We start from the raw sequence: 24136 nt of genomic DNA, 5'->3' as shown, positions 1-24136 counted from the left end.
CCAGCCCTTTGTGATCTTGTCCCCATTATCAGGAGTATGTCCATTTTCTCCTGAAGAAGTAATGTGTTGGTGCCAGAGAGCTGGCTCAACCATTAAGAGCTCTGGCTGTTCTTCGAGAGGACCTGGGTTCAGGTCCCATGGGACTCACAACTGTCTGTAACTCCAGTTCCAGGATGTCCGACACCCTTATACACATATATATTCAAGTAAAACACCAATGTACATTTAAAAAAATACTCTTCATCTTTGCAGGTCAGTCTGGTGAAATCTGAAGGTTTCTACCAAAGTTTTTCTCTGCATTTATAGTCTTTTTGTGAGAGATGGTCTCTGTGAGCAGAGAGGCTATGTGTAGCAGCTTACAGGCAACGCAAGAACTGGTTACAGGGGATGTACCAGACACTGGGGAGCTGAAGACCCCACAGAGGAGTTGAATAGAAGCTGCTGGCACAACTCGAATCCAGGTCCAGCTCATGACACCTAAGAGCTTCAGTGTTGCCTTTGACGCCTTGCTCATGTTGGACTGACGCAGTGGGGCCTGCAGGGCTGTGGGAAGCAAGCGTTCGCTATCCTGTGGTGCACTTGCAACCTTTTACTAAGCCTTCCCTCAATCTGCTTTGCTTTGTAAGAGACCCCTTTCATTTCCCTTCTGTTGCTCACTGAGACAAGAACCAGGGAGAGGAGGCAAGAGCTAATGCTTCCTCCTGTCCGAGGTTAGAGGATTAGGATCTAGTGAAACACTTTTCCTTGAAACATTTTGATTTTGATTTGTAGACAGGGTCTTTCTATGTAGTTCTGGCTGTAATGGAACTGACTCTGAAGACCAGGCTGGCATCGAACTCACAGGAATCCACCTGCCTCTGCTTCCTAAGTGCTGGGATTAAAGGTGTGCACCATCATACTAGACCTTGAAGGTTTTGTTAAGGAGGTTAACAATGGAAGGTTCTGGGCCTTTTGAAGGATGAGCTCATTACAGTTTCCTCCTCTCAGCTCCTTATGGCAGGAATTCTGCTCTAGCGGATTTTTGATATGTTTGTCATGAAAACCTGGTAGGTGTCCTGGAGACAGAACTCAACATGACAAAAAGGTGAGACCTCTTCATTCCCTGCAGACTTTTCTCTCAAGGGGGTCCACAGCACAGTTTTGTCTACAGGCAGTGCTGCATCTGAAAGCCTGGCTCTGGCATCAGGCTCGCTCTGCTTTTGTCTCCTTTGCCTTTCTCTCCAACTCAGAGGGCTACAGACTGGTCTGTGACCTAATTCTCAAGGCTCTTAGGGAGTTCCTGACAATCAGGTGTTTTTTTTTCTTTTGGTGAGATCCTTGCCAACCATCATCCATTTTAAACAGAGACCTTAGTGGGAGATCCTTTTTAAAATATTTTGAATCAGGTGTGGCTGTGCACACCTTTGATCACAGCCCTTGGGAGGCAGAGGCAAGTAGAGCTCCATGAATTCCAGGCCAGCCAAGTCTTGCTACATAGTGACTCCCTGCTCAGAAAGAAATTTTTTTTGAACTTTAATGGATCTAGGAATGACTCTTTAGTAACTCATTCTGGCTGAACTTTTACCTCAGAAACCGTGAGGTAACAGCTGTTTGCATACTTGTGCTGTTTTCTGCCTGCTGCTGGCTCTCCGGACCTCTCCTCAGAAGGAGCCATCACAGCCACAGCAGGTGCTTGCCCGTTTTCCTTCTCTCCATGCAAAGTATGTAGTTTCCTGGCCAGGGAAACCCCACAGGTTTCAACACTAGTTGAAGTCACTAGAGGTCAACACTAGTCTGACTGAGCTGAGTCTTAACTGCGTGACCGAAATTCAAGGATCACTAGAAGATGGCTTAATAACTTCAAAATAGTCAAGCTACTGACTCGTATGCTACTTAGACATGTGGAATTCCTGCGGCGTGGAAGTTCTAAAATGTCCGTGTTGGAATCCAGCTCCTCGGGATGTGACCATGTTCCTCTAGTTAGAAATGGGGTGTAACCTGTAAGAATGGCCAAGATCAAAAACACCCATGACAACTTATGCTGGAGAGGTTGAGGGGTAAAGGGAAAATTCCTGCATTGCTGTTGGGAGTGCAAGCTGGTACAGCCTCTTTGGATATCAGTGTGGTGATTTCTCAGAAAATTAGGGAACCACCTTTCGCAAGACCCAATAATACTACTTTTAGGTGTATATCCAAAGGATGCTCATTCGTGCCACAAGGACATGTGCTATGTTCATAGCAACATTGGTTGTCATAGTCAGAACCTGAAAATAACCTAAATGCCCCTCTACCAAAGAATGGATAAGGATAATGTGGTACACTTACATAATGGAGTACTACACAGAAGAAAAAATAATGGCATCTTGAAATTTGCAGGCAAATGGATAGAGCTACAAAACACACACACACACACACACACACACACACACACACACACACACACACACATATTGAGTGAGGTAACCCAGACCCAGAAAGACAATTATCATAGTACTCACTCTTAAGTAGTTTTTAAACATAAAACAAAGAAAACCAGCCTACAAATCACAATCCCAGAGAACCTAGACAACAATGAGGACCTTAAGAGAGACTTACATGGATCTAATCTACATGGGAAGTAGAAAAGGACAAGATCTACTGAGTAAATTGGGACCATGGGGACCATGGGAGAGGGCTGAAGGGGAAGGGAGAGGCAGGGAGGGGAACAGAGAAAAATGTATAGCACAATAAAATAAAATAAAAAAAAGAAATGGGGTGTAAGATGTAACTAGTTAAGATGAGGTCACACTGGAGTGGAAGTAGGCACTGCATCTACCTGGTGCTCTGATGGAAAGAAGACATTTGGACACACACACAGCTACTCTCTGGAGACTCGGGAAGAAGACAGTCATGGTCATGCCAAGGAGAGACAGGAGCAAGTCCCTTCTTGCAGCCTTGAGTAGAGGTCAACCTTGCTACCAGAAAACGATATGCCTGTGTGTTATTTACATTGCTCAGTCTGTGGTATGCTGCCAGGTGACAGTCCTGTGTCCCGTACACATGATCCCTTACTTGTTCCTCACCTGTTGTCTGAGAGAAAAGGTCTTTTGTTCTCTTAGAATAATGTTGAGAGTGCAATGTTTTCTTTCCTTCTTTGTTTTTGTAGACAGGGTCTCCCTACTTAGCTCTGGCTCACTGGCTCTCTCTCTCTCTAGACCAGGCTGTCCTTGAACTCACAGAGAACTGTCTGCCTTCTGCCTACTGTGTTCTGCTGGGATTAAACATGTGTGTCACTACAGATGGCTTGACAATATTTTCTTTACCTTTCCTTTAAAAGTAAAAAGCAAAAAAAAAAAAAAAGCAACAACTTAAAGACCATTTTATTTGAGTTTAAAGAAAACCGCAGGGCAGGCAAACTTTAAATCTCAGAAGCTGCCCAGGGGAAGAAGAGCCAAAGCCAGACCGAGTTAGGCTTGGAAGTTGGCCACAAGTTAAACAAGCAGCCTTGGTTATTGCCAGCGTCTGTGAGAAAACGAAAGAAAGAAAGAAAGAAAGAAAGAAAGAAAGAAAGAAAGAAAGAAAGGAAGGAAGGAAGGAAGGAAGGAAGGAAGGAAGGACGTACGAAAGAAAGAAAGAAAGAAAGAAAGAAAGAAAGAAAGAAAGAAAGAAAGAAACCATATCTTTCTGAGTCAGAAAAACAGTTTCAGCCAACAGCACCTTGAGGTGGTTTTGGAACGACAGCTCTAGGCGACAGGCACTCACCACATTATTTCTTGAAGGGACAGTTATTCTTTCTGTTTCTTTAGCTTGACTTAAAATGAATCCAACTCCCTGAGAGTTTTTTTTTTTTTTCCTTTGGCCTGAAGATTGACACATCCAGCTCGAACAACTCTTTAGTTACTGGATAGCTTGGAATGTTAGGTATCCTTCCAGTCAAAGCAACAGCTTTCCCTAATGGGCTTCCACAGAGCCCCGACCAAAACTGCTGGAATATCCGGCTCCGAAGAAGGGATATTCCTAAAGTCATTTTGGAGATGGGCTGAAATTGGGATATGGACATCATCCACGTTTATCCCTCAACTCTAGAGACACAGCTCCAAAGCTTCCCCCTCCACACACAGGGAGCTCCAGTCCCGCCCTCCAGGCAATGGGTGGGGCTCACTCAAGAGAAGATAAGTAACCACACTTGCCTTCTGGCATTTTTTGACTGGAGAACCAAGGACCTTTCTGCTACTGTTGCTCTCAGGGACAAAGATTTCTTGAAGTTAACCTTTTAAATTTATTTGGAAGTTTACTAACGTCTGGGAACTACGCCACCCGCGCTTTTGTTTATACAAATCGTAAGCCTCACTTGGGTTTTCAGCTCTCTTTGGACTTCAGCATGAGCGCATCCCGCTGGCTGGCTTGTGCGGTGCTGTCTGCCTTCTGTGTTTTACGAGCCAGCTCTCTGGACACCTTTGTGGCAGCTGTTTACGAGCACGCTGTGATCCTGCCTAGTAGCACACTGTTGCCTGTGTCTCACAGCGAGGCTCTGGCATTAATGAATCGCAATCTGGATCTTCTGGAAGGAGCGATCGTAGAAGCAGCAAAGCAGGTATCCTCTCCTATCTCAAGTCCTGAGAGGGATGGGGGTAGGGGAGTGTGTGGGAGTGCGTGGGAGGGGTGGAGGTGGTTCTCAGGGAACTGGGTTACTGTCAGGGTCAGTAATATTTACAATATTAGCATAGCCAACGTTCTTTGTTTTATTAGAACAGTTTACTTCAAAACTATTGTATATACCTAACAAACAGAGCGAACAAAGATGGAAATATTTTGCTCATTATTTAAGTAGGACTTTGGGGAAGTGGCTATATATTGAATATTTTCGTTTCCATTTTCTGCTAACCATGGAGGCTAAAGTATAACCAGGACAACAGGACAACAGGGACCAGTTGCTCTTCTTCTTCTTCTTCGAAAAAAAAATATTTCTTTATGTGTATGAGTGTTTTGCCTATGTGTACCTCTGTGTACCAGGTGTGTGCCTGGTCCCTTCAGAGGGCAGAAGGCATTGGCTCTTTTGGAAATAGAGTCCCAGGCAGTTGTGAGCAACCTTGAGAGTGCTGAGACTTGAACCTGGGTCTTCCGGAAGAGCAGTTAGTGTTCTTAGTCTGAAGCCACGCCCCCTTCATTAATATTTTAAACTATATTAGCATCAGTGTATGTTTGTGCTCTGGTTTGTAGGAATCAGATAAGTTTAAAATCTGACCAGACAAGATCTGGAGTGTTCCAAGGGTGTGGCCACACAGACTTCCCACTTATAGTCCGGAAACAATTAAACCGGTTACAAACTCCTTCCACTAAGTATCATGGTCATCAGTCCATTTTAATTTCACCATCAAAGTATGTGTGTCAATGTTCTTGAATCGGACGAAGTGTAAAGTTTAAAGCAAACTCTAAAGTGTGGTCAAGCTACAGGGGTGTAAGTAAGATTCTCATAGGTCAGTTATAGACCAGGGACATGGAAAGCCAGGTAATAGTAATAAATACAAACACACTGGGTAGCTGGTGTAATGGCACACACTATTAATCCCAGTGATCCAAAAGCAGAGGCAGGTAGATCCCTGTGAGTCTCAGGCTAACCAGGGCTGCATACACAGTGAGATTGAGTCTCCAATAAAAATTTTCTATATATTAAAATGTAAAAGATTGTTCCATATTGATATTGTTTTTCACCCTTAGTCCAAACTGTTTCTTTAAGGAGCACGGCAACCTTCAAGGTGGATCTCCAATTCCAAAGTGCACAAGTTAGCTGAGAGATTACACTAAGCAAGGAATAGCCTAGCTGACCTGTGTACGAGGTCCTTCCTCCCACGGAGTGGGAATCATGTTCATGAGTACTGGGTGGGGGAATCCTGAGGCAGAAACAGGGATTGAGTTATAAATCAGTCCAGGCAGGCACAATTGACCAAAGTTCAAAGAGGGGTTGACTTGGGGGAGAAATAGGCTTATAATTAATGGGAACAGGGGTCTACAGAGCAGCGAATGGTATAGACAGCAGTTAATGTTCATGAAAAATCTCACCAGTGTGAAAATGGCAGGATATTTAATTAAAATAAAGGGGCTTAGCAAAGTCAGATGTATACTTGTAATCTGAGTGCTTGGGAGATGGAGGCAGGAGGCTGAGGAGTTTAAACTTATTCTAAACTATACAGTTTGTTTGAGGACAGCCTGGGCTACATGAGATCCTGTCTCAAAACAAAACAAAGCAAAGCAGCTTGCAAAAAGAAAAATAGAGAAAATAGAATAAGATTAAAATGTGCCCCAATAGCTATTTTCCACTTAATTTCAAACCCCCTCCCCTCTCTCTGAGATGGCATCTCTCTCTCTCTAGTTCTGGCTGGCCTCCACACATGGAGCTCCTCTACCACACTCAGCTTGCCACTTAATTTTCAGCTCTTCCTGCAGCTCTTCTCTGACTGTTTGCCTGTGGGAGAAGTGTTTTAACTCTCTGTTTCTAACAGGGCGCACACATTATTGTGACTCCAGAAGACGGGATATATGGCATGCATTTCACCAGGGATACTATCTACCCCTACTTGGAGGATATCCCGGACCCTCAAGTGAACTGGATCCCCTGTGATAATGCAGACAGGTGAAGAAACAGTTCATGGAGGGGAGTGGGTAGGAGGACATCTAGGGGGGAGTGTGGGGAGCGTAGATATGATCAGATTTTACTGTATACATATGAGAATCTCTCAAATAGAAACAGGAAAAAAATTCAAACCCGGTGTGGTGCACACATTTAATCCCAGCACTCAGGAAGCAGAGGCAGGTAGACCTCTGTGACTTCGAGGCCAGCCTGGACTACAGAGCAAGTTCCATGAACCCCTTTCCCACAAAAAATAAAACATGAAGAATTCAATTACGAACCTCTAGTTTTTTTACTTGGGAAAAAGGCTGTTGAAAACATCGAGCTGGTCCCGTGTTAGTCAGACTGCCACTGCTATCTAAAAAAGGAGACCCAGAGTTTCAGAGGTTTTAATCTACGCTCATCTGTTGTGTTAATAGCGGCGGGCTAGTTTCCCGGCATTCAGCCGCACGGCTAGCTTTACCTGAAATAATTACACGGAAACTACACTGCCTGGCCCATTAGTTTCAGCCTCTTAACTCATTTCTAATAATCTATGTAACACCACGAGGTGCCCTTACCAGGAAAGATCTTAACCTGCATCTGTCTGGAGTGGGAGAACCATGGCGACTCCCTGACTCAGCTTCTTTCTCCCAGCATTCTGTTCTGTTTACTCTGCCTACCTAATTTTATGTCCTATGAAAGGGCCAAGGCAGTCTCTTTACTTAACCAATGAAATTAACACAAGCCAGAAGACTCTCCCCCATCATTTCCCCTTTTTCTGTTTAAACAAAAAAGAAAGGCTTTCATTTTAACAAAGTAAGATTACATATAACAAAACAGTTATCAAGCAAGAATTATAGTTACAATATTTATATCTATTTTATCTTTTATCATAACTAAGGAAAACTGTAACTATAACTAACCATTCTTCCACTCCATCAAAGACTCCAGAAGGATATAATATTACCTAAGCAAACAAGAAATCCAAAGCTCTAGAAATGACAGAGACATCTCGCTGCCTGTACAGTCACCCAAAGTTCCTTTGTACCGTTGGGGCATCCATCTTCGGCCTACAGGCCTATAGTATCCAGCAGACATTTCCATGAAGCAGGAATTTTCAAAGACAGTTCAGTCACTTTCTGCTGTGTCCTGCAGAATATCTTGCAGACTCTCATGAATCAGAAACCCCGAAAGACCATATCACCTTTTGGCAAGTTCAGCAGCCCTCTCTCTGTGTCCAGTTTATGCAACAGTCCAGGCAAGAACAGTTTCTTGCCCAAATGGCTATCAAGCTCCATAAGGATCCTTTTCGATGCCCATCTTCCTCTTTAAGTAGATTGGCGCTGCCAGGAGCAGACGTGTCTCATTGTCATGAAAAACCCTAAGTTATTAAAATATTTTATTTATTTATTTATTTATTTATTTATTTATTTTTTTTGGTTTTTCGAGACAGTGTTTCTCTGTGGCTTTGGAGCCTGTCCTGGAACTAGCTCTGTAGACCAGGCTGGTCTCGAACTCACAGAGATCCGCCTGCCTCTGCCTCCCGAGTGCTGGGATTAAAGGCGTGCGCCACCACCGCCCGGCAAAAATATTTTAAATGCCATATTCTGCAGCCTTTGAGAGATATGAAGAATGCCTATCTGAAATATATCTCTATATATCTAGAAAATCTAACTAACATGACTACAAGCTTTACTATTATTGATGATTATCCATTAACAACCTATATTTCTTAATTATACAGTACATTTTTAAATGAACTACACAATCACAATACCTTAATCAAGATCAAGAAATACATATACATATAACAATAATAAAATCCATACCAGTATAAATTATTCATATCTATATCATATCCTCCTTTAAATGTAAAAGAACATTTATAAACAATATTTTGGGAACATGGGCGCAGTTTTTTTTCTCCAAACTGCTTCCTGCTGAATGGGGGCACTGTTAATCAGATCATTTAGGATGTAACCTGTGTATCAGGTTTAACTCAGTTGGCAGTGGAGTGAAGTAATTTTTTGAGGGTGTTCACAGCAACTTTTCGGGAGGTCATGGTCTATCATACCATATCGGGATAGAATCAATCCACAGGGTCTGGTCCTCTGTGAAAACAAAAGAAGACCCTCTCCAAAGCATCATATCCTTAGACCCAAATTTTGAAATCGTAATACCCTTATATCCATTCTGGTTTAGCTTGGCAGCCCATGTAATGAAATGTCTCTCTGTACTTAGCTCCTTCACAGTCAAAAAATTGTAAAGAAAACACAATGTACGTAATCCAGACTCTCTGTGAATTTTCCATTTTTATGTGGCTTATTTTTTTATTTCTTTTAATCTCTTAACTATCTGTACTCTGTCTCTTTAAAGACTTTACCCTTTTTTTTAAGACATTAACTTTATTCTTTATATTCTTTTTCTTCTCTCTCCCAAGCCTACTTACATTTATCCGATACTGTGACTCATTTAGTGGTCTGAATCTGTCCTATTGTAAATCTGCAATTTTTTACTATCCAGGAGCACTTTTGATTTGCGCCTTTAAATCACTAAGTGCTTAAGAATCTAAGCTATGACATTCCTAGGTCAAAAACAGGTACTGCCTGCTTGCCCTGTCTAGTCCAATGTGGCGGAGCTGCTTGTGCCTCTGAGCTGTGGCACACACTGTTCCAGGCACACAGCAAGTCCACATTGGAGCCACACTCAGCAGTTCAATTCTGAGACTGAGCGTGCGGCACAGAAACTCTTTTCATCCAAGTTACAGCCAAATCTGACACGCAGAGCACTGCGCAGTCTAAAAACACGTCTCTGTATGGCAGCAGGAATCCGCCAAGCTCCTCCGCCTGCCTAAGCCTGATTCTGCCATCTATCCAGGTGCAGGTGGGGAGCTCTGAGCCATCGGCATGGTCTCAGAACCCTCTCCTTTTGATCCCAAGCATGAACACAAACATCCAGTCCCATAAAAGCCACTGAAATGCTTTAAAGCCAGAGTTCACGCTGGCAGCACAGCCCCAAGAAGCTGCGCTTTAAAATGACACAGTGTTTTTTCTGCTGCTGTTGCCGAATCAGGAAATCTCTCTACAGCATGCAACCAACAAACAGCAAAAATCTGTGTTAAACTCTCTCTCCCTTATTTTTAAGCCTTTTAGGTTTTTAAGTGGATTTAGTCCATCACGTCGGGCACCACTCTGTTGAAATAGGACCAGCGGGCTGTGTCCCCAGCACCCGGCTGCCGGCACGGCTAGCTTTACCCGAAATAATTACACGGAAACTGTATTCTTTTAAACATTGCCTGGCCCATTAGTTCCAGCCTCTTATTGGCTAGCTCTTACATATTGACCTAACCCATTTCTAATAATCTGTGTAGCCCACGAGCTGGCTTACCAGGAATGATCTTAACCTGCGTCTGCCTGGAGTGGAAGAATCATGGCGACTCCTTGACTCAGCTTCTTTCTCCCAGCATTCTGTTCTGTTTACTCCACCCACCTAAGGGTGTGCCTATCAAATGGGCCTAGGCAGTTTCTTTATTAATTAGCCAATGAAAGCAACAGATTAGAAAGAAATCACTCCCACATCATTGAGATTCTTACTTTCCTCAGGATTTGCTGTATCTTCTCTTCAAAATAGGGGAAGGAGGTGGTCTCTTATACCCTGGTACTTAAGATCAGGTTTTAAATAATGGAGCATTTGTGCAAAGATTGCTTTTTCTTTGTCTGTATATGTGTGTTCAGAAGCAGGTATTTAGATAAGGACCTTGCTATCAAGAGCCCAGAATCCTTGTTACCCAGTTCGCTTCCCAAGCAGTGTGTACACTTCACCAAAAAAAGGACAGCTTCCTGTTGCAAGGTTAGGGTTGGGAGATGAGTAGCCATGGCTAATTAGAACAGAAATGATGGAATTAGGTTACATTTACTTTTTGGGCCTTTGAACAGACTACCAAATTCCAAAATAGTTAAGACAGATTCTACAGTGCAATAATTGTCTAGGTAGAGAGTCAGATTCCAGAGTGTTCTCTATTCTTCTATCTTTCCAGCATTCTTCTAAGTTTGTTTGTGTTTTATTTTGTTTATTTTTGTTTTTCAGACAGGGTTTCTCTGTACAGCCTTGACTGTCCATCCTGGAACTTGTTCTGTAGACCAGGCTGGCCTCAAACTCACAGAGATCCTCCTGTCTTTGCCTCCTGAGTGCTGGGATTAAAGGCATACACCACCACTGTCCAGCTTTATTCTTCTAGGTTTTGATTCCCACATAGTACTTCCTCTACTAGGCCTGGTTTCATGAACAGAGCATGGAAGGTTTTGCTTTATAATATCTGAAATATGCTGCAGATGTTTTGAAATGAATATACAATGGCATGTACACTTATAGATTTGATACATCTTATGATTCAAAAGTAGGTATGGCTGGACTCTTAACCCCAGAATATTTTTCTACTGCCAGTTTCTCACTATTAGTGTCCTCTAACGTCTCTTGTCTTAATCCTTTTTGCCTACTTATTAATTGGAATCATTGTATATACCTAACCATAGATTTTTGTTAAAAGCTAATGCAGATTTTTTTTTAAAATTTCTCTCCCAATGGATATGTACCAGATTTGGCTACACCCCGGTACAGGAGAGACTCAGCTGCCTGGCCAAGAACAACTCAATCTATGTTGTGGCCAACATGGGAGACAAGAAGCCATGCAACACTAGCGACCCTCAGTGTCCTCCTGATGGGCGTTTCCAGTACAACACTGACGTGGTGTTTGATTCCCTGGGTAAACTGGTTGCGCGATACCACAAGGTAATTCTGATTAATGAACTAGCTAACTGAATGACTATGGAATATAAGGGAGGAGAGCAATTGTTATTTACAGCAGTAAACGACCTTCCGAGGGAGAGTGGTGACAGCACAGAAGGAGGATTTAGATGTAACCAATTCCTATAAGGAGACCCAAGGCATTCCCCGTGCATCCAGCAACCTGGGAGTCTGCCAACTGGGGTAGGTGAACGCAGTTGGGTTTTTTCCTTTTTTAATTTTTTATTTTTACTCTTTGGGGGCCCAACACCCAGTTCCTAAATAAGTACATGGAGACTTTTTCTTACTGATGAATGCCTGGCCTTAGCCTGGCTTCTTTCTAGGCAGTTTTTCTAATTTAAATTATCCCATTTCTATTTAGATACATTTTGCCTCTGGAGTTTTGGCCTTTCTTTATTCTATATGTCTTTCTTTCCTTCTTATTCCGTGGCAGGCTGTGTGGCTGGGTGGTTCACCCCTGGCATCCTCCTCTCCTTTTTTTCTCGCTCCTAGCATTCTGCTCTCTAGATTTTTTTTTCTTATTTATTCTCTCTGCTTTCCAGTCCCATCTATCCTTCCTCCTTCCTAGCTATTGGCTCTTTACTAGGCCAATCAGGTGTCTCAGCAAAGTAACATAGCTTCAGAGTTAAATAAATGCAATGCAAAAGAATGTAACACATCTTTGCACCACTAAACAAACGTTCCCCAGCATAAACAAATATAACACGTCTTCAACTAATATTTCAACAGGTGAGAGTCACCTGAAGCCACCTTCATCGAACTACTCAGTCATCTTTCGGGTTTTGACTTTTACATGGGTCAAAGATGAATTAAAAGGGCCTTATGGGGCAGATTTAGTCCTGAGGAAGGAGCACAGCTCTTTGCCCATGGCGAGGTGTTTGGTCAGGGGCTGTCTGTTTCGCTGTCACTTTGTAAGATTGAAGACCATCTGTGTAGACAGGCGCACCCATACATACCGTCTGTACTGGGGAGTCGCCGGTTCCATCCTACTGGAGTGCCTCTCATTTTCCAAAGTGCTGCTCTTCCATAAAGACAGTGGTCACAGATGTAACACACACTGTTGAATGAACACATTTTACACGTAGAGTAACGTCCTGGGAAGCTTCAAAGAATTTTATTCCTCTGCATGGTTTGCCTATAACAGCAAAACCTTTTCATGGGTGAAGAACAATTCAATGCACCCGTGGAGCCCGAGTTCGTGACTTTCAACACCCCGTTCGGAAAGTTTGGGATCTTCACATGCTTCGATGTACTCTTCCACGATCCTGCTGTCAGCCTGGTGACCAAGTTCCAGGTGGACACCATACTCTTCCCGACCGCTTGGATGGATGTTCTACCCCATTTGGCAGCCATTGAATTCCACTCAGCTTGGGCTATGGGCATGGGGGTTAATTTCCTCGCAGCCAATATACATAATCCCTTGAGGAGAATGACAGGTAGGTAATGTGTGGTCTTTGACCTTTAGTTGAAAGAGCGTTTAAAAAAAAATAGCTTGTGTATCTTTTATTTTTCAACTCCCATTTTCATTTTACTTTTTTAACTTTCTTTTTATTTATTTTATGTGTCTTTTACATCATGTATCAGGATCCTATTCATTTCCACATTCCGTCACAACTGTCCACTGCCCCTGACCGCACCCTCCCCCCACCCCCAATAAAACAAAGGTTAAGGGAAAAACAGAAAAAAAGGGGGGAAATTAAAAAAAAAAAATCTCATCATGGAACCTGCAGGGTGACACAGGGAGTCATGCAGTAAGCCCTTTCGTCCATATATCTTCACTTGCAAGTGTTCATTACCATGAGTCATTGGTCTGGCTCAAGGCCTTTGGGTTCTACTGCACCATCAATGCTGGTTCCTCATTAGGACTCTTGTTTCCCTGTGTTGTGGAGATCCAGCAGCATTGGGTCTGCGTGTCAGGTCCCCTCACATACTCCAGCAGATCACAGATGGGGTGGATGTTGGGGCAGGCCAAGTCATAACCCTGGGTCTAGCTGAGCGGCTGCAGGGTTGGTCCACCTGCCAGTTCTCCCCTGTCCTCCCCACCAGAGTGAGCTCTCCAGGATTGCCCTGGCTAATTTCCCTGTGAGCAAGGGGCGGACCAGTTTTCCTGTTTTCATGCCCTCAGGGTCAGCTTTCTCACACCTATACCATCAGGGCCAGCTCTATTGTGTTGCCCAGGTGAGGTACAGGAGCCACTCTCCTGAGTGCTGCAGTTGGTGAGGGACAGGGACAGCCCTTCCCTTCTTATGACCCCCATGCCAGCTCCTCCACCTGTCTCAGGTGTTGATGGGCAGGGGGTGGGGGGAGCACATCTCTCCTCTGCCTATGCCACCATGTTGGATGTCAGCTCCTACTTTTTAAAGTTAATATATTCTATCTTTTTTTATAGAAAGTACTTATTAAAGATTTATTTATTTATTTATTTATCTTATATATAGGTATTTTGCATGCATGTGTGCGATACCCTTGGAGGGCATCAGATCCCCTGAGACTGGAGTTGCAAACAGTTCTGAGTCACCATATCGGTGCTGGGAATTGAACCCTGGTCCTGGGTAAGGGTAGCCAGTACCCTAACCTCTGAGCCACTTCTCTAGCCCAACTCTTAATTTTGAATATTTAGTTGGGATATGCTGGGCATTTATTCTTTATTAAAGTGTTTTGTAACTGGGTGTGATGAAGCACAGCTGTAATCTCAGCACTGGGGAGACTAAGGCTGGAAAATCCTGAGTTCATAGCCAGACTGGGCTACATAGTGAATTGGAAGCTAGTTTGGATTATATAGACAGACGCTGTCTTAAAACAACAAACAAACAAACAAAACCCAATAAATAAAGAATAATAAAGACCCAAATAGAACACGCCTTCATTTGGCAGATTTATTCACTATTTTTCAGTTTGAATATTTATTTAATATTATTCAACATTCATCCTTTAAATGTTTTTATTGTCATGTTCTATGTATGAATTTCCTCTTGTGTTTGTTCCCAGTCATCATATATTACAGAAATGAATGAAGTATATTTCTCAGATAGGGTAAAATGATGAGTTGCAGGTAGAAGTGACAAACACAAAGTGTCCTTATTTTCCTGTTTTCAACCGTATTTCCAGGAAGTGGCATCTATGCACCAGATTCCCCAAGGGCCTTTCACTATGACAGGAAAACCGACGAGGGCAAACTCCTTCTCGCGCAGCTGGAGTCCCACCCACGCCACTCTGCCGTGAACTGGACCGCGTATGCCAGCAGTGTAGATGCACCCGCAACGGGAAACCAGGAATTTCAGAGCGTTGCTTTCTTTGATGAGTTTACCTTTGTGGAGCTAAAAGGAATCGCAGGGAATTACACGGTTTGCCAGAATGATCTCTGCTGTCATCTAAGCTACCGGATGACTGAGAAGCGAAGTGATGAAGTCTATGCCCTTGGGGCCTTTGATGGACTGCATACCGTGGAAGGGCAGTATCATCTGCAGGTAAGGCCACTGTCGGGAAAGTTCCTGGATCAAATGCACACAGCTGGATAAAACTGAATGTCAGATTATCAGCAGAAGATTGTTTTTCTTAGGGTACACAAAAAGGAAATATTTTAGTCTGGGTTTCTATTCCTGTGATGAAATACCATGATCAAAAGCAAGTTGAGAAGTGTCTTGGTCACTGCTCTGTCACTGCTGAGAGACTCCATGACCAAGGCAAACCTTAAAAAAGAAAGCATTTAATTGGGTCTTGTGTACAGTTTCAGAGGTTTAGTCCATTATCATCATGGCCAAGAGAATGTTGCACAAAGTCAACCATGGTGCTGGGGAAGTAGCTAAGAGCTCTCTACACCCAGATCTGGAAGCATCAGAAAGAAACACTGGATGTGGTTTGGGATTTTGAAACATCAAAGTCCAACCCCCAGTGACACACTTCCTTCAAAAGGGTCACACCTCCTAATCCTTTCAAATAGTGTCACTCCCTGGTGACCAAGCATTCAAATCCTTGAGCCTATGGGGGCCACTTTTATTCGATTCATCACAAGGAATAAAGGGTTTATTTTGCTTACACTTCCACAATCACTAAAGAAGTCCAGGTAGGAAGCTGAAGAGAGGAGCTGATACAGAGGCAGTGGAGAGCGGCAACGCCAATACTAAAATTATTCAAATTACAGATCAAGGATGATGTAGTACCTAGGATATATGTCCTGCATGTTTAGGCATTCTCTGAGTGCTCATCAATGCCTGCCTTGCTTTATAAAGGATTTAACACCAAGCATGCACTCAGTGCTCAGTATAGAGAGAGTTGTCCCCTGAGATTGTTTCCAGAGTAGTTTACTACTGAGATTCAGGCATCTCCCAGTCCTCAGGAGGAAGGATGTGGGCATCTCTCAGTCAGTCCTCAGCAAGAATGGTGCAGGCATCTCCCAGTCCTCAACAGGAAGGATACAGGCATCTTCCAGCCCTTAACAGGAAAAGGGGCCTATTACGGAATGCTGAGATAGTCTGCATTTTGATTCCTTGGTCTGGCTATCAGCTTATCTCATTTGAAATATTGCAGTGCTCTCCTACTAGGACTATTTGTTAACAGTTTCTGCTCTATCTAATCTATTCTGTATACTATTACAAAATAAATTACAGTGCCTTTTTGGATTATGTGACCTTCTTGCTGAAAATTCCTCACTAAACTACTAATTGAAAAATCAAATGCTTGAATATAGGAAACCCAGAAAGTCTTGTATGTAGTCCCTGTATCCTCTACTTACACATGCTCTGGGATTCTGTATATCAAGATGCTGCTAGCATTTATCCCAAACTTTCAGCATCTATGGAATCTCTACATGCTGATAAAATTTTATTTCTTTATCAATGGTGGCTCCCACCTGTTCATCTTTCATAGCATTTTCCAGCTGTTATCCTTGCCATAAAGGACGCTTGCCACATCTGTAGGACCTTCGTCACTCCTCAGCTAGGTTATTAGCTTCATTTATATGTTTCCAGGACATCCTCTGTTTGGTTTCATCAAAATCATAACAAGTCACATTCATCACATACTTGAGACCTACAGCCCTGGAAAGATGGAACTGTGCCTACTGGGTGACATTTTGCTTACTGTGCAAATGCTCCAGCTATGTTTCTCATTTCCACAACATTTGAGTGCTCAGGGTGTACTAGATGCATAACAGTGTTAGTGATGGAAGACTGAGTGCGAGCCATCCACCGGAGGAGTACAGTGCCTAGGGGAGCAGAAAGCCACGCGAGCATGCAGTTCCTCAGGGATTGACCTGTGATAGAGCGTAGTCTGCGCATTTGGCTGAAAGAGGATCAACTGGCTGGAGTTGATCTAATCTGGAGATCCAGGGACATTTCTAGAGCTGCTGCTTGTGAGAAGAATGGGAGTGTGAAGGTATCCTTCACAGACTTAAATATCTATGTTAGGTCCCTTTGGTGGTGCATTACAGGAAGCACTCAGGACTGACATAGTTTATAACTAAGTATACTAGTTGGTCAGCAATAAACCAAATGACTCTAATGAGGAAGAAACATTTTACTAGCTAAAGATGCAGAGGCAGTTTTCTAGAACAGGGCATGTCAATTGTCTTTCTTCCTTCCTTCCTTCCTTCCTTCCTTCCTTCCTTCCTTCCTTCCTTCCTTCCTTTTTCCTTTCCTTTCCTTCCTTCCTTCCTTCCTTCCTTCCTTCCTTCCTTCCTTCCTTCCTTCCTCCCCCCCCTTTTTTTTGTTTTAGAGTCTGTCCTGGAACTAGCTCTTGTAGATCAGGCTGGCCTCGAACTCACAGAGATCTGCCTGCCTCTGCCTCCCAAGTGCTGGGATTAAAGGCATGCACCACCACCGCCTAGCCCTTTCCCTTCTTTTTATTATTGTTATAAAAATGGGTACCTATTATGTGTCCCTGAGTATGTAGTTCAGATTAGTCATGAATACTTGGTTCTGCCTCAGTCTCTAGAGAACTCAGATTACAGGCCTATGTCACCACATTCAGCCTATCTGTGACTTCAATTTTTAAAGAGTAGAGAGCATCAAACTATTGAGTGAATGAAAACATCTTCACCCAGCTCTAAGGTAAAATTAACAAGTAAACATACAGGGTATAGCATGGCCCTTCGATGCATGACCGCACTGTCGAGTGACCAGATGAAACTAATGACACACCCATCTTGACTCTGACGTCTCCCTTTGTGCTTCTCATCCAGATCTGTACTCTGCTGAAGTGTAAGACCACCAGTTTACACACCTGTGGGAGTTCGGTGGACACGGCCTCTACCACATTTGAAATGTTCTCCCTCAGCGGCACTTTCGGGACCCAGTATGTCTTCCCTGAGGTGTTGCTGAGTGAAGTCAAGCTTGCACCTGGGGAGTTTCAGGTATTGATCTTTGCTTGATGTAGTCAGCTAACTGAGTAGAAGAGTGTAACAGTGAGGGCCGGCTTGTTGGGGTTTCTGTCTCACCCAGTACCCCACAGCCAGCAAGCCCCAAAGAAAATCACACAGAGATATCCATAAGTTATAAAACTGATTGGCCCATTAGCTCAGTCTTCTTATTAGTTCTTGTAGCTTATATTAACCCATTATTCTTATCTATGTTAGCTACATGGCTTGGTACCTTTCAGCTGGGTAGGTTACATCTTGCTTCTCGGTGGTCTGGGCTGGAATGGGAGCGGGAGCTTCCGGCTTCCCAGAATACTCCTGTTCTCTTTTTCCACCTCTACTTCCTGTCTGGTTTTCCCGCCTATACTTCCTGCCTGGTCAATCAGTGTTTTATTAAAATACATGATTGACAGAATACAGATAATTCTCCCGCACCAGAAGAGGAAGCATTTTGACATCAAAATTTACTCCCAAATCTTCCAAGGTAACATTGTCTTTGGGGATCATCATAAAAGACCCTGTGCAGATGGGATTTCTTGCCCAAAGATTAGTATAATCTGCATGTCCTTTTTGTCCTTATATGGAGGAATCTGGGCTTTTCAAGGTCTGCTGAGTAGGAAAACGATTCAGTGATAGTTGAATACTTCATGACCCTTCTCAAAAGAGAAGCTGCTTAGAATCACTGGCTGGCCTAGGGCTTAATGCCCAGTAAGATTACAGGAAAAAAGGAGGGAAGGAAAAAGTGAAGGAGAGAGAATTCTACAGTGGTTGTTGTCTGTAAGAAGGAGAAGCTCCAAAGCCCAGAAAGAATGGCTTGCTCCATAACCTAATATGGCCTCTGAGTCACATTGTTCACTACTGGGCAGGTCTCACTCACATCTCTTCCTTACAGGAGTGATTGTAGGGGTGAGGGCTCACTGTGGGAGCTTAGGGGCTATGGGGAGCCAGTGACAGTAATGGACGCAGTCCAAACCCCACCTTGCCCCACTGCTCCTGACTTTTTGCCATGTCTTCATGGCTCTGGAAGGACCAAATTAGAAGCTCCTACCTCCAATTTGTCATGCTAACTAATTCATGGCATGTTTCCCAGACAAGCACATTGTCAGGCATCAGTTACATGCATTAAATAATAAATGAGCCAGTGTCAATTCTGCACTTTAAATTTTCTTACCCCCTGCAACATTTTAAATCTTGCAAAACCACAATCAGGCCATCATTTTAAGCTGTTTCTTATGAAAAGTACTGTGGGATGAGTGTAGCTTCAATAGACCTTATCTACTTTTCTGTGTTTTAACCAGGTGTCAAGTGATGGGCGTTTGTTTAGCCTGAAGCCAACATCTGGACCTGTGTTGACAGTCACTCTGTTTGGGAGGTTGTATGGGAAGGACTGGGCATCGAATGCTTCCTCAGACCTCATAACACACTCACTGATGCTGCTAATGCTCATTATGATACCTATTATACATTACTTATGCTAGTAGAATTTTTATGTTCTTTATTTTATTTGGAATAATTTAAAACTAGTGGATGAAGGAAAGACCTGTTTGTCCACAGTGGTCTCTGTGGACCATGAATAGAGGGACTTTTCTTCCTTTCTTTCTTTCTTTCTTTCTTTCTTTCTTTCTTTCTTTCTTTCTTTCTTTCTTTCTTTCTTTCTTTCTTTCTTTTCTTTCTTGAGAAGCATATGAACCCTGGATGTATTTCAGGACAATTAATAGAACTTTGAGCCTTGGTCTGCCTTGGAACTGAACTGTTAGACCAAATGAGAGTCACACATGTTTTATTCAGAAGAAATAAAAGTTACAATTAAAAGACATGTCAGAATATAACAGATATTTACAAGAGGTTTGAATATTGTTGCCTCATTATGATATATATTCTACTCAATTAAGCTTAAGATTTCCAATGAGTTTGTTCATTTATTCTGTTAATAGACCAAATACAAATCCTGTCCCTTTAATTATTAGTTTTTGTTTGTTTTCAAAATGCCCTGGCTGTCCTGGGACTCGCTTTGTAGACCAGGCTGGCCTGAAACTCACAGAGAACTATTTGTCTCCGCCTCTTGAGTGCTGGGATTAAAGATGTGTGTCGCTTCTGCTCTGCTGGCCCTTTAATTCTTCAATTGAAGCCCCAATTCCTGTGACCTCAGAATGTGACTGTTTGGGGAAATGGCGAATTTAAAAGAGGTACCATGGAGACATCAGCATGAACTTTAGTCCAATATGACTGACGTCCTCAGAAGAGATTTAGAACAAAACAGCATTGCGGGAGGCTGGTGTGAACACAGAAAAGGATAGCCATCTACAACAAGGAAAGGGACCTCATAAGAAAGTGAACTTGCTAATATATTGAACTTCCAGGCCCTCAGAATCACGAGACAATAAATTTCTCTTTAAGTGCTCCAGTCTTCGACTCTCTGTTACAGCAGTTAAAACAAACAACAACAAAACCAACAAAGTTCTCTCCTTGGCCTCATTTTCAAATCTAAAGATTTGGACAAAATGATAGCTAGGTCCTATCACTGAGACTCTAACAAAAAAATTCCCAAGAAGATGGCTCACACTTTGACAGTACAGCCACCAGATCACTGAGTAGCTGCTAGAACTAGGAAACCAGACAGTCTCATTTTGGAAACTATGTTTAATATAAAACTAAATGTTCTCTTTCAGTAACAGCAAAATAGTTAGATATTATACCACTTAAAGAAACAAAGGCTAACTTTTAAATAAACAAAAGGAAATCTCTGGAGGATAGTCCAGACAGCACTATTATATTATCAGTGTCTTCTAAAACAAAATGTGCCCTTCTGGAAAGGAGAGCAGGAACTCACAGTCCTGATTCAGTATGGTGTTGCTCTGTGTGTGTATGTATGTGTGTATACACATAAGTGAATATATGTGTGTGTGCCTATTCTTGTTTTTGAGTATGGTTGTGTGTGTATGTAGAGGTCATAGGACAACCTTGGGATGTCATTCTTCCACCTTGTTTGAGACAGGTCATTCTGGTAATCACTGTTTGTATGCAAGGCTGGCTAACCACCAAGCTTCTGGAGATTCTCCCATCTCCATCCCCCATCTAACCAGAGGAGAACTGGTGTTGTGGGATTCTTCTTTGCATGCTATGTTTTATTACCATTGGTTATTAAAGAAGCTGTTTCAGCCAATGGCTTAGTGGAGGAAAGCCAGGCAGGAAATCCAAACAGAGGTAATAGAGAAAAGTAGTCGAAGTCAGGGAGACACCAGGGAGACTCTTTGGCTGCTAAAGGAGACAGATGCAAAATCCTTACTACTATGCCACAGTCTCATGCAAATACATAGATTAATAAAAATGGATTAATTTAAGATATAAGAGCTAGCTAAAAAGACGCCTAAGCTATTGGCCAAACAGTGTTGCAATTAATATAGTTTCTGTGTAATTATTCATGCCCAGGTGGCCGGGTAATGGTCAAGTAGTCTCCACCTACAAACTGGTATTACAGGACACATGATGTAATTTCTGGCTCTTCTGTGGGTTCTGGAATTCTGAATATAGGTCATGAGGCTTGCATAGCAGGTGCTATATCCTCTGAGCTAAAAGATACTAATTTCTTGCTTAGTGGTGCTTAATGCAACACCACAGTTGCATCTTGACCTTTTCAAGAGGTTAGTTATATTCTTCAACAACAGTTTTGCAGCTACAGAGTATGGGAGAATGCAGACTAAGGGCTAAGGAGGAAGTACATGATTAAGATTAACCCATGTGTGTGTCCTGGAAGAAGCATCAAAGTGAGTTGTTCATGTCTGTTGGTGTGTCACAGCGAATAAAATCTTAACATGAAGAATGGAAATGTCTCAGGTCTGGAAGGTAAGTTTGCAATCCATGAACAAAACAATGAACACGTGTGTGTGTTTATGTGTGTATGTGTGTGTTCAGTACCCATGTGCATGCTTGTGTGCAGTCAGAGATCAGTGTTAAGTGTCATCCTCAATCATTCTCTACCTTGTAACTTAGATGGTATCCTTTCACAAGGAGCTTGCTGAATCTGTCAGCCTGGCCAGATAGCAAGCCTTGGGGTTTTGCCTGTCTCTGCCTCAGTGGTAGCACTGTAGGCATGCACAGCCATGCCTGGCTTTTTATGTGAGTGTAGTGTCTTAAGCACCAAGCTGTTTACTCACAGAGCTGTCTCCCCAACCGTAGAAGTGCATTCTTTTGATGTTCTGTTTTGAAATTGCTCTTTCTGGTGAAGGGACCACAGAGTTAGCAAACACTTTTATCATCTAGAGCAGCTAGTTAGACATCAGTGTGTTCCATAGGCTTTGACATCATGCTAAGGCAAAGAGGATCCACCTATCACTATAGCAATAAATTATCTGATAAATAGTTGCTGTTTTGGCAAGTGCATTGAAGACATGCCAATTAGATAAACTTTAAACTGAGTTATGAAAATAGCAGTATCACCAATTATGGTGTTGATTTAATGAAATTTGTGGTAAACCAGTTGACTTCTTTCCATCTATGGTAAAGTTTTTATCTTGTTTTACCTAAACAATTAATTGAGGGCTTATTTGCTGATAGGATATGAGTGAAAATGAGCCAAAGTCCTGTGTGCTTAGTACTAGGAAAGTAGGTATTGTAAAGTTTAATTATCAAAACACTGTAGTGAGAAAGTAAAATCTGATAGCCTCGGATTATCCTCCCAAGCATACATGTAACTTAACTAAAGATATAAAAACAGACTTCAGGGATGGCCACTAACATATTACAATACATTTAGTGATTAGGAGAGCTTTAAAAACTATTTTGGAAATGCTTGAAAACTTCAATTACCAATTATATCTCGTCTGCTGTTAGCATCTCATTAATAAGTCTTTTCTACTCAAATAAGTACAGAGACCCATACCTGGACAATGGGAAAAGAGTGAGACACCTTGACACACGCAGTCCTAAAGGAGATATAATCTCTTCATCAAATCCCTCATATCATGGCTCAAGGAACTCTGCTATAGAAGAGGAGGCAGAAAGATTATAAGAGTCAGAGGGGATGGCAGACACCAAAAAACCACAAAGTCTTCAAAACATAGGAGGATCAATATACATGAGCTCTCATAGACTGCGGCAGCATGCAAAGGGCCTAAGTGGGACTATACCAGATGGAGTCATAGAGAGGAAGTAGACACAAGCCCCCATCCCTAACCCAGAAGCTATCTCTAATTGACAGTCACTTGCAAAGGAAAATTTAGTTTTCTCCAAGGAAGTCCAAACCACATTTAAGGGTAGGCCCCATGCCCATCAATAAACGGTCAACCCAATACTAACTCAATGGTACTTTTGGAGGGATTTTGTCTCATAATGCTTTGTCTGGGTATTTTTTTAACCTTACAGTTGTTTTCTCATATATTATAGTTTCTGATTTTGTGTTTCTGCAGGATTTCTGTTTGTGCTCGTGTGGGAGGATGGAGGGACTCCCCTATTCACCTACCCCTCGATGGGTGTGGGGTCAAGTTCTTGTGAATGGAGTAAGGTTTGGTTACTCTTCAGGTGTTTAAAGGACACGTGAGAGAAAGCTATAGAAAGGGTTAAATCATCTTTTATTTGATATTTTTCTTCCAGTTTCTTGGTGGCTAGGAACTGGAAATTGGAAATTGGACAAATCCAGAACGGAATTCCTTTACTGACCCATTGTAATAATTTATCAGATTCTTGGATCTTTGCCTTGTAAATAGTTGGTGAAATTCTTTAAAGTCTTGGAAATGCACCTGCGACTTTGTGCAATGTTCCTGGCTCAGGAACTGGTTGAAGGTCAATAAAGGTCTTCATGTTCTCTGTGTCTTCTGTTTCCCACAATTCCTCCTCCTCCCCTCTGTCCTCTCCTTGACTGTCCCCTCCCCCTTCCTGCTTCTCTGCATCATTACTGTCAGCAGCTGCACAGGCAGTCTGTCCACCTCAGCTTTCAGGATGCAAGAAAGAGATGCAGATGGCACACTGTGGGAAACCCACACCTCTTGATTGGCACCTAAGTTTTTTTTTCTAACTTTTCTCATTCTACAGAGAAAAAAAATGCAAAATGTCTAGCTCCGCTCTTACTGACTCAGTTCATTATGGGCTTTTGGAGTCAAGACACCCAATATAACCAGGCTTCCGAAATCTGTGCAAGGCTGCCCTCTGCAGGTCTCCATGAAACAAATAACTTTACTCGAGTCTAGTAGGAGAAGAAATCCACGTTTTGGCTGAAGGTTCAGGACAGCAATTCCAGAACCCAGGAAATGGAGGCAGGAAAAAGACTTCAGCGTCAACCTTGGCTACATAAGAAACTCAGGGTCAGACTGGGCTGCAGGTGACCCTGTCTCAAAGCAAGGAAAGAGACTAACAATAACAACAAAAATAAATCAACGGGCAAGGTGCATTTTTTTTTTTTTTACTGTTTTGAGACAGAG

At 42.6% G+C, this 24136-nt stretch overlaps 1 protein-coding gene across 2 annotated transcripts; it reads left to right on the top strand.

Moving 5' to 3' along the window:
* The first annotated feature begins 4104 nt into the window (after positions 1 to 4104).
* Vnn1 (vanin 1) lies at positions 4105 to 20126 on the top strand. 2 transcript variants are annotated; one of them, XM_075947565.1, is made up of 7 exons: positions 4105 to 4552; positions 6459 to 6589; positions 11164 to 11356; positions 12516 to 12807; positions 14480 to 14838; positions 17550 to 17720; positions 19022 to 20126. In XM_075947565.1, the coding sequence occupies exons 1-7, from the start codon at positions 4340 to 4342 to the stop codon at positions 19199 to 19201; spliced, it is 1539 nt and encodes a 512-aa protein (XP_075803680.1). In that variant the 5' UTR covers positions 4105 to 4339; the 3' UTR covers positions 19202 to 20126. The 2 variants fall into 2 exon arrangements, with proteins under 2 accessions (XP_075803680.1, XP_075803690.1); XM_075947575.1 differs by lacking the exon at positions 4105 to 4552 and having other exon boundaries at positions 6533 to 6618.
* The last annotated feature ends 4010 nt before the right edge of the window (positions 20127 to 24136 follow it).

This window comes from Microtus pennsylvanicus, chromosome 1, assembly GCF_037038515.1.
Source record: "Microtus pennsylvanicus isolate mMicPen1 chromosome 1, mMicPen1.hap1, whole genome shotgun sequence".
Classification (NCBI taxonomy): Eukaryota; Metazoa; Chordata; class Mammalia; order Rodentia; family Cricetidae; genus Microtus; species Microtus pennsylvanicus.
The sequence above is the reverse complement of the archived record's forward strand: the minus strand, read 5'-3'. Positions and strand labels throughout refer to the sequence as shown.